Consider the following 13,069-nt stretch of genomic DNA (forward strand, 5'->3'; position numbering starts at 1 on the left):
GGGGCGATTTGGGAGTAAGGCTGGGAGGTGATTGCTCCTTCCATAAGGTGTAAAGGACAGGCCAAGATGACAAAACCTTTGCAGGAAGCAAAGTCGTTCGTTTGCTTCAGATTCATTCTTGAAGCTCTTTGTACTTCGGTTGGTTTCTCTTCTAGTTCATTTGATACTTCTGTTACTGGCAGCACTTCACAAGAAAGAAAGGTGGGTGCTTATCTCGAGGGACTGTTTGAGATTCATTGCCAACTGGGAATGAAAATAATTCCCAGCATTGCAATAAAACAAGACTTGTTTTTAAAATAAGCCTGTGTGTAATTACGGTCTCCGAAGCCTTTGGTGAGAATACTAGTGTTCACCATAGTTTGATGGAGATTGGCTGTTGTCCATGGGGACCTGCCTTGCCAACAATGTGTGTAACCCTCTTCTCTGTGTGAATATTGATATGAGTATTCATTATTCACACTCAGGTAGTCCTTAGTTTTGTATGTATAAAATGAGTACGTATGTAAACGCAGGTCCTCAGGTTCTTTAAGCAAGGCTGAATAATACTCCAAAGTTTATAAAATAGTATTGACTAGATTTGAAAATGTGAGAATTAATTTATATAGATAGATAGATAGATAGATAGATAGATAGATAGATAGATAGAGATAGAGATAGAGATAGAGATAGAGATAGAGATAGAGATAGAGATAGAGATAGAGATAGAGATAGATAGAGATAGAGAGATATAGAGATAGAGATAGAGATAGAGATAGAGATAGAGATAGAGATAGAGATATAGATATAGATATAGATATGATATGATATGATATGATATATTATCCCCCACAGCAAAGAGAAGCAGAGATGGTTAAACTGATTCTTTTACCCAAAGAAGAGAATATATTTAATTCTCTCTTTATTTTGAAACTGCTTCCGGCTTTTGTGCTTACAATGGAGGGGGGGGAGGGGAAATGAAATTTTGATTTTTCTTTTGTAAACTCGATAGGCTTATTGTTCTAGAAATGGCTTGCATATGCTGTTGTGTAAAAGCAAAAAAGTTGTGGTTTTACTGTGCTAAAGAGAGTCGGATGTCAGGGCCTTTTTCTTCTCTCATTACACCATATTCCATCTTTTCCCTTCCCTCTCCTCTTACTTTTCCATGCTTTTTTCCCCCTTTGTCTTTTATACTTTGATAAACTAATTTAAAAAAAAGTTAAAGGGGAAAAGGTAGTCCTCAGCTTACAACAGTTCATTTAGCGACCGTTCAAAGTTGCAGCCGAATTGAAGAAAAGTGACTTGGGACCATTGTTCACTCTAACAAGCCCTTATAGTATCCCCCATGGTCACGGGATCAAAATTCAGGTGCTTGGCAACTGGTTCATATTTACGACGGTCGTAGTGTCCCCCCGGGGCCACGCGATCCCCTTTTTGCAACCTTTTGAGAAGCAAAGTCAAGGGGGAAGCCAGATTCACTTAACAACTGTGATGCTAATTTATCAACTGCAGTCACAACTGTGGCAAGAAAGGACGTGGCTCAGAGGTGATTATGCTACCGGTTTGGACCGGTTCAACTGAACCGGTAGTAAAAAAAAAAAGCCTCCAACGATCAGCTGAGAGGAGAAAAAGAAGAGGAAAGGGCAGGATCGGCCCTCCCACACGCCCCTGCCTTTTTCTCTTCTTTCTTTTCTCAGCTGATTGGCACCGCAGGCCTCAGCTGGTGTGGGGAAAGCTGGGCGCGCACATTAGGTGCATGTACACTAGGTGCACGCGGTAGTGGAACATTTATTTATTTATTTATTTATTTATTTATTTATTTGATTTGTCAATTGTTTACAAGATAATAAGTATAAGTGTATACATAGTTATGAATACATGAAATGGGTACATATAAGAAAAATAAAAATAAAAAGAAACAACAGGACAGGGACGGTAGGCACGTGGGTGTGCTTATGCACGCCCCCTACAGACCTCTTAGGAAAGGGGTGAGGTCAATAGTAGACAGTCTAAGGTTAAAGTTTTTGGGGTTTGGGGAAGAAACCACAGAGTCGGGTAGAGTATTCCAGACATTGACCACTCTGTTGCTGAAGTCGTATTTCCTGCAATCAAGTTTGGTGTGGTTAACCTTGAGTTTGTATCTATTGTGTGCTCTTGTGTTGTTCTGGTTGAAGCTGAAGTATTCATTGACAGGGAGGACATTGCAATGTATGATTTTATATACCATACTTAAATCAGACCGAAGACAGCGTAATTCAAGGTTTTCTAGTTCTAGAATCTCAAGTCTGGTGGCATAAGGTATTCTACAACGAGTAGAGGAGTGGAGAACTCTTCTTGTGAAATATTTCTGGACTTTCTCAATTGTGCTAATATCAGATACGTAATGTGGGTTCCAGACTGATGAGCTGTATTCGAGTATTGGTCTAGCAAATGTTTTGTATGCTTTAGTTAGTAGTGTGATATTACCAGAGTTAATGTAGGATCCCACTGCTGACATGGTCACAATTCCTTCAACGAAGGTGTCACTTATCAACAGAAATGTGGGGCTCGGTGGTAGCCGTAAGTTGAAGACTACCTGTGCTAAATATTTTTTTTTATTCCCAAACAGGCCATGATCTCTGTCGTAGGGCAAGGGGCTCCACCTGCCTCTTTCTGGGTGTGTCAAATCCCGGACACACCAGTGACCCTGGGGGGGTGGGGTGGGTTGTGTGTGTGTGTGTGTGTGGACTCACCTGCTCAGTTCCACGCCTCTTTTTTTCAGGAAAGTGTTGAGCAAATTGAATTTTTCCATCCCCGAAGACATCGTCCGGAAGATTGCGCAGTGCACCCCTGGAGTGGTGGAGTTGGTGCTGATGCCGTTGAGACAGAAGATTGAGGAGAAGCAGAAGCAAGCCAAGATGTCAAGCACCTCTTACCAGGTCAGTAGAGTTTGGATGAGGGTCAGTGGAGTAAACTTTGAACTTGATGTGGAACTCCCAGAATCCCCCAGCCAGCTTGCTTTAAGAGGGGTGGACTTCAACTCCCAGAATCCCCTGCCCAGCAGGCTTTAAGAGGGGTGGACTTCAACTCCCAGAATCCCCCAGCCGGCATGGTTTAAGAGGCATAGACTTCAACTCCCAGAATCCCCCAGCCAGCATGCTTTAAGAGGGATAGACTTCAACTCCCAGAATCCCCTATCCAGCAGGCTTTAAGAGGGATAGACTTCAACTCCCAGAATCCCCCACCCAGCAGGCTTTAAGAAGGATAGACTTCAACTCCCAGAATCCCCCACCGAGTAGGTTTTAAGAGGGATAGACTTCAACTCCCAGAATCCCCCCACCCAGCATGCTTTAAGAAGGATAGACTTCAACTCCCAGAATCCCCCACCGAGTAGGTTTTAATCCCCCAGTCAGCATGGAGAGTCGAAGGCCGCAAATCTTAAAGTTACCGAGTTTGGAGACCCCTCCCTGACCTGGACCAAGGCAGGTAGTCCTCGTCTTACAACTTTACTGCAATTGAGTAGACGTTGACCTCCTGAGGTCTTGTCCTTGCATAGTCCACCCAACAATCATTCTTCTCCAACCTAACCAGCAGGCTGGGTCACAAGGGATGGCAAGTCACTTGCAAAATCTCTCTGCCAAGGGCAGGGTATGATTCTCTCCCTGGTTGGTTGATCCTTACCAGGAACCCACCAGATCCTGGAGGCAGAAAAGCCAAGGTTTTAATGAAAAGAGGTATTCCTCGGCTTACGACCCCCAAGAGAGCCCAAAATTTCCATTTGTTGAGCGAGTTTGGTCTCCTTTCACAACTTTTCTTGCCCACGGCTGTGAAGCGAATCACGGTGGCTGATGAGGTTAGTCACATGGTTGTTACATGGATCAGGCTTTCCCCTGGACTTTGCCTGTGTCCGAAGGTCGCAAAAGGGGATCACGCGACCCCGGGGGGGGGGGGCAGCGCGACGATGGTCCGTTGCCAAACATTCCAATTTGGATCACGTGAACCTGAGGCAGGGGCGGGCTTCAAACATTTTAGCAAGGGGTAACCCGGTTGATGGGTGGGCATGGCCAGAGTGGGCGTGGCCTAGTTGGCCTCCTGCACCACTGCGAGGTGGGGGGATGGCATTTTTGCCTTCCCTGGACTCCGGAGGCTTTCCTTGAGCCTCTCAGGAGGGCGAAAATGGCCTCCCTGGGCTCTGGAGGATCTCTGGAAGCTGGAAACAGGCCCATTTCTTGCCCTCCCCTGACTCTCTGCTTGTGCCCTGCACTTCCCCGCATCCAAAACAGGCCACGTGGGGACTCCGGGGAGGGGAGGGGCAAGGTAGGCGGGGCCAGCCAGGAGTGGGATCTGGGGGGGGGGGGGTTCTCCGAACTGCGCAGAATCTTAGCTACGGGGCTCTCCCGAACCCCTGCAAACCCCCCAGCAGCCCAGACCTGCCCTGAGGATGCAGCAACGATCCACGTTTTTCAGCGCGGTTCAACCTTGAACGGCCGCTCAATGAAAAACCGTAAGCCAAGGACTCTCCCTATCGTGCGGTGCAAGCCCTTCAAACCCCCATGCAGAAACACAACACGGGCAACATTCGGCCTGAGGTCTCGCCTCTCTTGGTTTCGACCTGGATCTCCTGTAGTAGAGGAGATGACCCCCCTCTGAGCAGGAGATCCATGGAGATTCCCACTCCACCCCAGAGGGATCCATGCTAGTGATGGGATTCAACATTTTTTACTACCGGTTCTGTCAGTGTGGCTTGGTGGGCGTGGCAGAGGAAGGATATACTGCAAAATCCCCCTTCCCTCCCCACCCCACTCACCTGCTTTCCAGCTCCGTTCTCCTGGGCAGGGCAACCAAAGGAGACCCAGACGATCAGCCGGGACTCAACGGGGAGGCAGAGAAGAGATGGGGGTTGGCGGGGCCAGTCAGAGGTGGGCTTGGCCGGTTTTGTCTGAACCACTCAAAATTCCTGCTACTGGTTCTCCAGAACTGGTCTGAACCGGCTGAATATACCACCTCTGATCCATTCCTTGAAACCAGGTGGCCCTGTTTCAGCCTCAGACGTGTATTTTAGCCCCGGGGGAGTCGTCTCCAAGGGCGGCCCCATGTACAAACTGTTGCAGTAGTCAACAGTTGACTGGGGTATCAGGGATGGTCCTGAAGGGTCCCAATTGAGGAGCACTCTGAATCCAGCCTGAAGGACTGATGGGGGGAGGGAATAATGGCCAACGTACCCCTCCCCTCTCTTTTTTCTTTTCTTTTTATACCTCCCTTCCTTCCCCTTCTGCTTCTTTCCAGGACCGGCCGCCAACTCCTCTGGGCTGCTGCAGCCTTTGTTCCTTCCCGACTCCAATGCCCCAGGTTTCTACCTTTTGCCATCTACCTTTTTTTACCTGACCGGAGATACACCTTGCTGCTTTTCCTCTCTCTGTCTGTCTGTCTGTCAATCCAAGCCACGAGACAGGTGGGGCTGGGCGGGGCTGCTCTTCACAGGTGCTGCTGGCTTTAAGAGGAGGGGGAAAAAAAACCTTCTTGAAAGGGTTCCTTCAAAGGGTCACACCTGGACCAGGAGTCTCCAAAATTGGCAACCTTAAGACAGGTAGACTTCAACTCCCAGAACACCACAGTCAGCTATGCTTTAAGAGGGGTGGACTTCAACTCCCAGAATCCTCCAGCCAGCATGTTTTAAGGGGATGGACTTCAACTCCCAGAATCCCCCAGTCAGCATGCTTTAAGAGGGGTGGACTTCAACTCCCAGAATCCTCCAGCCAGCATGCTTTAAGAGGGGTGGACTTCAACTCCCAGAATCCTCCAGCCAGCATGCTTTAAGAGGGGTGGACTTCAACTCCCAGAATCCCCCAGCCAGCATGCTTTAAGAGGGGTGGACTTCAACTCCCAGAATCCTCCAGCCAGCATGTTTTAAGAGGGTGGACTTCAACTCCCAGAATCCCCAGCCAGCATGTTTTAAGAGGGTGGACTTCAACTCCCAGAATCCCCAGCCAGCATGCTTTAAGAGGGGTGGACTTCAACTCCCAGAATCCCCAGCCAGCATGCTTTAAGAGGGGTGGACTTCAACTCCTAGAATCCCCCAGCCAGCATGTTTTAAAGGGATGGACTTCAACTCCCAGAATCCCCAGCCAGCATGTTTTAAGAGGGGTGGACTTCAACTCCCAGAATCCTCCAGCCAGCATGCTTTAAGAGGGGTGGACTTCAACTCCCAGAATCCTCCAGCCAGCATGCTTTAAGAGGGTGGATTTCAACTCCCAGAATCCTCCAGCCAGCATGCTTTAAGAGGGGTGGACTTCAACTCCCAGAATCCCCCAGCCAGCATGCTTTAAGAGGGGTGGACTTCAACTCCTAGAATCCCCCAGCCAGCATGTTTTAAAGGGATGGACTTCAACTCCCAGAATCCCCCAGCCAGCATGTTTTAAGAGGGTGGACTTCAAGTCCCAGAATCCCCCAGCCAGCATGCTTTAAGAGGGGTGGACTTCAACTCCCAGAATCCCCCAGTCAGCATGCTTTAAGAGGGGTGGACTTCAACTCCCAGAATCCCCCAGCCAGCATGTTTTAAGAGGGGTGGACTTCAACTCCCAGAATCCCCCAGCCAGCATGCTTTAAGAGGGGTGGACTTCAACTCCCAGAATCCCCAGTCAGCATGCTTTAAGAGGGGTGGACTTCAACTCCCAGAATCCCCCAGCCAGCATGTTTTAAAGGGATGGACTTCAACTCCCAGAATCCCCCAGCCAGCATGTTTTAAGAGGGGTGGACTTCAACTCCCAGAATCCCCCAGCCAGCATGCTTTAAGAGGGTGGACTTCAACTCCCAGAATCCCCCAGTCAGCATGCTTTAAGAGGGGTGGACTTCAACTCCCAGAATCCCCCAGCCAGCATGTTTTAAGAGGGGTGGACTTCAACTCCCAGAATCCCCCAGCCAGCATGCTTTAAGAGGGGTGGACTTCAACTCCCAGAATCCCCCAGTCAGCATGCTTTAAGAGGGGTGGACTTCAACTCCCAGAATCCCCCAGCCAGCATGTTTTAAAGGGATGGACTTCAACTCCCAGAATCCCCAGCCAGCATGTTTTAAGAGGGTGGACTTCAACTCCCAGAATCCCCCAGCCAGCATGCTTTAAGAGGGTGGACTTCAACTCCCAGAATCCCCAGTCAGCATGCTTTAAGAGGGGTGGACTTCAACTCCCAGAATCCCCCAGCCAGCATGCTTTAAGAGGGTGGACTTCAACTCCCAGAATCCCCAGCCAGCATGCTTTAAGAGGGGTGGACTTCAACTCCCAGAATCCCCAGCCAGCATGCTTTAAGAGGGGTGGACTTCAACTCCCAGAATCCCCCAGCCAGCATGTTTTAAAGGGATGGACTTCAACTCCCAGAATCCCCCAGCCAGCATGTTTTAAGAGGGTGGACTTCAACTCCCAGAATCCCCAGCCAGCATGCTTTAAGAGGGTGGACTTCAACTCCCAGAATCCCCCAGTCAGCATGCTTTAAGAGGGGTGGACTTCAACTCCCAGAATCTCCCAGCCAGCATGCTTTAAGAGGGTGGACTTCAACTCCCAGAATCCCCAGTCAGCATGTTTTAAGAGGGGTGGACTTCAACTCCCAGAATCCTCCAGCCAGCATGCTTTAAGAGGGGTGGACTTCAACTCCCAGAATCCCCCAGCCAGCATGCTTTAAGAGGGGTGGACTTCAACTCCCAGAATCCCCCAGCCAGCATGTTTTAAAGGGATGGACTTCAACTCCCAGAATCCCCCAGCCAGCATGTTTTAAGAGGGGTGGACTTCAACTCCCAGAATCCCCCAGCCAGCATGCTTTAAGAGGGTGGACTTCAACTCCCAGAATCCCCCAGTCAGCATGCTTTAAGAGGGGTGGACTTCAACTCCCAGAATCTCCCAGCCAGCATGCTTTAAGAGGGTGGACTTCAACTCCCAGAATCCTCCAGCCAGCATGCTTTAAGAGGGTGGACTTCAACTCCCAGAATCCCCCAGCCAGCATGCTTTAAGAGGGGTGGACTTCAACTCCCAGAATCCCCCAGCCAGCATGCTTTAAGAGGGTGGACTTCAACTCCCAGAATCCCCCAGCCAGCATGCTTTAAGAGGGTGGACTTCAACTCCCAGAATCCCCCAGCCAGCATGCTTTAAGAGGGGTGGACTTCAACTCCCAGAATCCCCCAGCCAGCATGCTTTAAGAGGGTGGACTTCAACTCCCAGAATCCCCAGCCAGCATGCTTTAAGAGGGTGGACTTCAACTCCCAGAATCCCCAGCCAGCATGCTTTAAGAGGTGGACTTCAACTCCCAGAATCCCCAGCCAGCATGCTTTAAGAGGGTGGACTTCAACTCCCAGAATCCCCAGCCAGCATGCTTTAAGAGGGGTGGACTTCAACTCCCAGAATCCCCAGCCAGCATGTTTTAAAGGGATGGACTTCAACTCCCAGAATCCCCCAGCCAGCATGTTTTAAGAGGGGTGGACTTCAACTCCCAGAATCCCCCAGCCAGCATGCTTTAAGAGGGGTGGACTTCAACTCCCAGAATCCCCCAGTCAGCATGCTTTAAGAGGGTGGACTTCAACTCCCAGAATCTCCCAGCCAGCATGCTTTAAGAGGGGTGGACTTCAACTCCCAGAATCCTCCAGCCAGCATGCTTTAAGAGGGTGGACTTCAACTCCCAGAATCCCCCAGCCAGCATGTTTTAAAGGGATGGACTTCAACTCCCAGAATCCCCCAGCCAGCATGCTTTAAGAGGGGTGGACTTCAACTCCCAGAATCCCCCAGCCAGCATGCTTTAAGAGGGGTGGACTTCAACTCCCAGAATCCCCCAGCCAGCATGCTTTAAGGGGATGGACTTCAACTCCCAGAATGCCCCAGCCAGCATTCTTTAAGATATGTGGACCTCAATTCATGGAATTCCCCAGCCAGCACAGAGAGTCGAAGTCCACAAGTCTTAAAGTTATCAAGTTTGGAGACCCCTCCCTGACCTGGACCAATGCAAGTAGTCCTCGTCTTACGACGGCAATTGAGTCCAAAGTTTCCATTGCAAATTGAAACACTTGTGAAGTGAGTTTGGCCCCATTGCACGACCTTTCTTGCCACCGTTGTTAAGTGAATCACTGCAAGTTATTAAGTTAGCGACACGGTTGTTAAGGGAACCTGGCTTTCCCCTTGACTTTCCTGGTCTGCCAAATGGGATCATCGTGTGACCCCGGGAACACCGCGACTGTCATAAGTACGAGTCAGTTGCCCAGCATCCGAATTTTGATTAAGATGACTGTGGCGATGATGCAATGGTCATATGAAAAAGTCAGTTGTTTTTTTTCAGCATCGTTGTCACGCTCGCCAAATGAACTCTTATAAGACTTGTATTTAGCAGAAAGTAAAGTGCCAGGGAAATAGTTGTGTCTGTAGTTGCCGCTCGGACTGCCACACCATCTTATGGACCTTTAACAGCGGTGAGGGAAGGATGCCCCTTGCCGTTGTGCATTGCATCAGAAATGACATTGCAACGTCCTTCGGTCTTGGCGGTATTCCTTATAGCATTGGGCAGGACGAGGCAACGTAGACTTACAGGTAGAACTCTCCAGGGTCCTGAAATCCAGGTGGCCCATGCCCTGTAGTTTTTGATTTATGACCACAAATAGGGAGCCCCAAATTTTGGGTTGCCAAGAAAGACTGTTGTGAAGTAATTTTTGCCCCGTCTTTCTTGTCACACATTGTTAAGTGAGTAACGGCGTTTAGAATATAGAATAATAGTAGAGTGGGAAGGGACCTCGGAGGTCTTCTAGTCCAGGGGTCACTAATCTTTTACATCTCAGGGACCACCACACTCATAATTTTAAATCCCGTGGACCAGAGACCCTGGGAAAACTCCCCCCAAAAGTCTGCAGGAAAATTCCCCACCTCGTTTTCCTACCAATCAATCATTTTTTATTTGGGATTGCAGGATACCGTATGCAGCTCCGTGAGAGAGAGAGAGAGAGAGAGAGAGGGAGGGAGGGAGGGAGGGAGGGAGGGAGAGAGAGAGACTTTTGGCTTCATGCAAGGAAAGCAGCAGAAGCAGCAAAAGTCTTTCTTTCTCTCCCCCAAACTCCGCCAGAAATGAGTCTTTGTGAGACTTGTCGTGCTGGCGCAGCCTCTTGGAGCAGGAGGCCTTGCAGGGTCCCAAAGACTCATTTCTGGCAGAGTTTGGGGGAGAGAAAGAAAGACTTTTGCTGCTTTCCTTGCGTGCAGCCAAAAGCAGAAGAAGAAAGAAGTGGAAGGAAGCAGCCCAGTGGCCAGGCCAGGCGTGTGGGGCACGTGGGGCAAGTTCCCCCCCTCCGCCCTTCCCCCCCACCTCTCCTCACTACCTTGTGTTGTTCGCAATGCAAGTGATGCAAGCCTTGTGTTCCCGCGCAGCCTGGATTAATTGCTTTGGGGTTGACATTTCTCTGCGGACCACCCAAATTTTCTCGCAGACCACCAGTGGTCCTCAGCCCACTGGTTGGCAACCACTGGTTTAACACACAGAGAGTGTGCAGGATTGCAAGAGAAGGTCAGTAACAACCCCTCTGTGCGGGTGCAAAGCACGCGCTCACCGATTTGGTTGTTACAACCGATTGAATCACACCCCTGGTGCGTTGAGTTATGTTGACTAGTGATCGTTGACTTCTTACCAATCTGAAGCCCCCCCCCTTTAGAAGCTCCAAGTGTAGCTTTAGATTTGGAGCTGAGATCGGTTGGAATAAAGAAAATAAAAAGATCAGCCGAGGAAGGACTACGTTGAGTAGGATGCCGAGTGGCAGAAGAGAGATCCGTTGTTTTGCTCTGAAATAAACACCCTCGGCCGAAAGATTCCCCAAAAGGGTTGATAATCTCCTTGGAGATCCCATCTAACCACCACTGGGGTTGGAGAGTTCGCAAAGCTTCCTGCTGACTGAGAAGGAAACACACCTGTGGTCCACCAGGAGGAGAGAAAAAAGAGGCCATATGTAAACCAAGGATAACCCAAAGGCAGGTCATTGGTGGAGCCACTGGTTATCCGTGGATCCCAACTCAGAATAAAAGGCAGATGTTTGCTGGAAGTTGAGCTGAACCTAAGGAAGGAAAGTTGAACCACGCCGTTTGTCTCCTGGGAGGATCTGGTCACAAAGGTGTGTTTTCAAAAGGCAGCCGCAAAACCTCCTTTGTTTTTCCTGGAAGATGTTTCGCTTCTCATCCAAGAAGCTTCTTCGGTTCTTCAGTTCAGCAAAACGTCTTCTAGGAAAACTCAAGAAACTCCTTGGGGGTCTCTGCGCTGGCTTGTTTTCTCTCAGGCGTTTCATTACCCCAAGTAGGTAACATCATCACTGCTAGTCTAGCTCAGCGGTCACCAACCAGTGGGCCGGGGACCACTGGTGGTCCACGAGAAAATGTTGGTGGTCTGCAGAGAAATGTCCCCCCCCCCAAAGCAATTAATCCAGGATGTGTGGGAACACAAGGCTGTGCCGCCCACATGGCCCGCCACACTCTGGCCCCCACCCTTCGGCCAAACGCAAACCTTGAGTAGAGCCACGCGAGCTGGAACTGGAAGGTAAGACCAGCAGCTCCTCCAGTCCATGGCAGGCCGGTGCACCCGGGTGGAGGAGCAGCTGCTCCGGGACGGCCAAAGGGCCAGTCCTGTGACTCCTGCAGCTCAGGAATATGGAACTGACTTTCCCACCAACATCAGCAAGCCACCGTCGGTCAAAATCCATATTAGTGGTCCGCGGGATTTGAAATCATGATTTTGGTGGTCCCTGAGGTCCAAAAGGTTGGCGACCCCTGGTCTAGCTAGTCTAACACGGACGATATTACTTAGTTTGTCAGTGGTGAAACCAGATTCACTGAATAGCCATGTTCCTAACATCACATCTAAGAACCTAGGACCAGGGAGAAATTTCCTGAATGGTGAGAGCACTTAAACGGATGGAATGACTTGCCTCTGTGGAAGGGTGGGTCGTCCGTCACTGGAGGTTTTTAAGCAGAGATTGGACAGCCATTTGTCTGAAATGATGTAGGGTCTACTGCTTGAGCAGAGGGTTGGACTAGAAGACCTCCAAGGTCCCTTCCAACCAGTGGTGGGATTCAAAATTGTTTACTACCGGTTCTGTGGGTGTGGCTTGGTGGGTGGGCATGGCTTGATGGGCGTGATGGGCGTGGCTTGGTGGGAGTGCAGGGGAAGGATACTGCAAAATCCCCCTTCCCTCCCCACCCCACTAACCTGCTTTCCAGCTCCGTTCTCCTGTGCAGGGCAACCAAAGGAGACCCAGCCGATCAGCTGGGACTCAGTGGGAGGCAGAGAAGAGATGGGGTTGGCGGGGCCAGTCAGAGGTGGGATTGGCTGGTTCTCCGAACTACTCAAAATTTCCACTACCGGTTCTCCAGAACTGGTCCGAACTGGCTGAATACCCACCTCTGCTTCCAACTTCCAATCATTCATTTCAACCCTGCGCTACAAATATTTCCCTTTATTGGTCAAGAAAGTCCAGTTGTCTTTTGAAAAATCACCTTGGGGACAACCCTGACCTGGATGACGGAGCGTCTCCGTAGATGGTTCTGAAGGTCCTTGGTGATGTCTGAATGGGATTGTTTTCTCGCACAAGTTTTGTTACCCAAACCAGGTAACCTCTTCAGTCCTAAGTGAGGTTGTCAGTGACGCTAGCACTGGTGAGGATCTCTGGTTTGATAAGGAAACATGAAAAAGGAAGAATCTTGACTTCCAACAGACAGAGCCATGTTATTTCGTGGTGGCCAGTCCTTGAAAAGGGACTTACCACCATGTTTTTTTCTGAGATTTTTCAAAAATTTTATTGATTAGTTTAGCCAATAGAATTGGTGTCTTTTGGTGGCCTCCCTTCCAAAACCGAACCAGGTCTAACCCTGCTTAGCTTCTGAAAGACCACCCGAAGTTGACCAACTGCTGTCTTTTGGCTGAGCTGAAGAAATGAAGGGGTCCCTCAAGGAGAGCTCAACCCTCAATGACTTCCAGGAGGTCTCCCTAATGGAGACCCCAGACCAGTGTCTGTCTCCCCACCTCTGCAGGAGCCCTGTGATGACCTGGGGTGTGGCACAAAAATAACAAAGTCACACAAAGAGGATAAATTCCCTTTAATGTCTCCAACTTGGCTCCCA

The 13,069-nt window shown here is 49.7% G+C and overlaps 1 protein-coding gene across 2 annotated transcripts in view; it reads left to right on the top strand.

Annotated features, from left to right (window-relative positions):
- SPEF1 (sperm flagellar and cilia associated 1) overlaps positions 1-13,069 on the top strand; it is a 30,805-nt gene that overhangs the window by 2,539 nt on the left and 15,197 nt on the right. The window contains exons 3-4 of one of the 2 annotated variants that reach the window (XM_087962705.1): positions 2,738-2,894; positions 5,242-5,304. In XM_087962705.1, coding sequence (XP_087818831.1) covers positions 2,738-2,894; positions 5,242-5,304 — 220 coding nt within the window. The remainder of the gene's footprint in view (positions 1-2,737; positions 2,895-5,241; positions 5,305-13,069) is intronic. The other variant, XM_087962706.1, reaches the window with a different exon arrangement.

Source organism: Notechis scutatus, chromosome 4 (genome assembly GCF_049901735.1).
Source record: "Notechis scutatus isolate UNSWTSFEM ecotype Mainland chromosome 4, rNotScu1.2, whole genome shotgun sequence".
NCBI lineage: Eukaryota > Metazoa > Chordata > Lepidosauria > Squamata > Elapidae > Notechis > Notechis scutatus.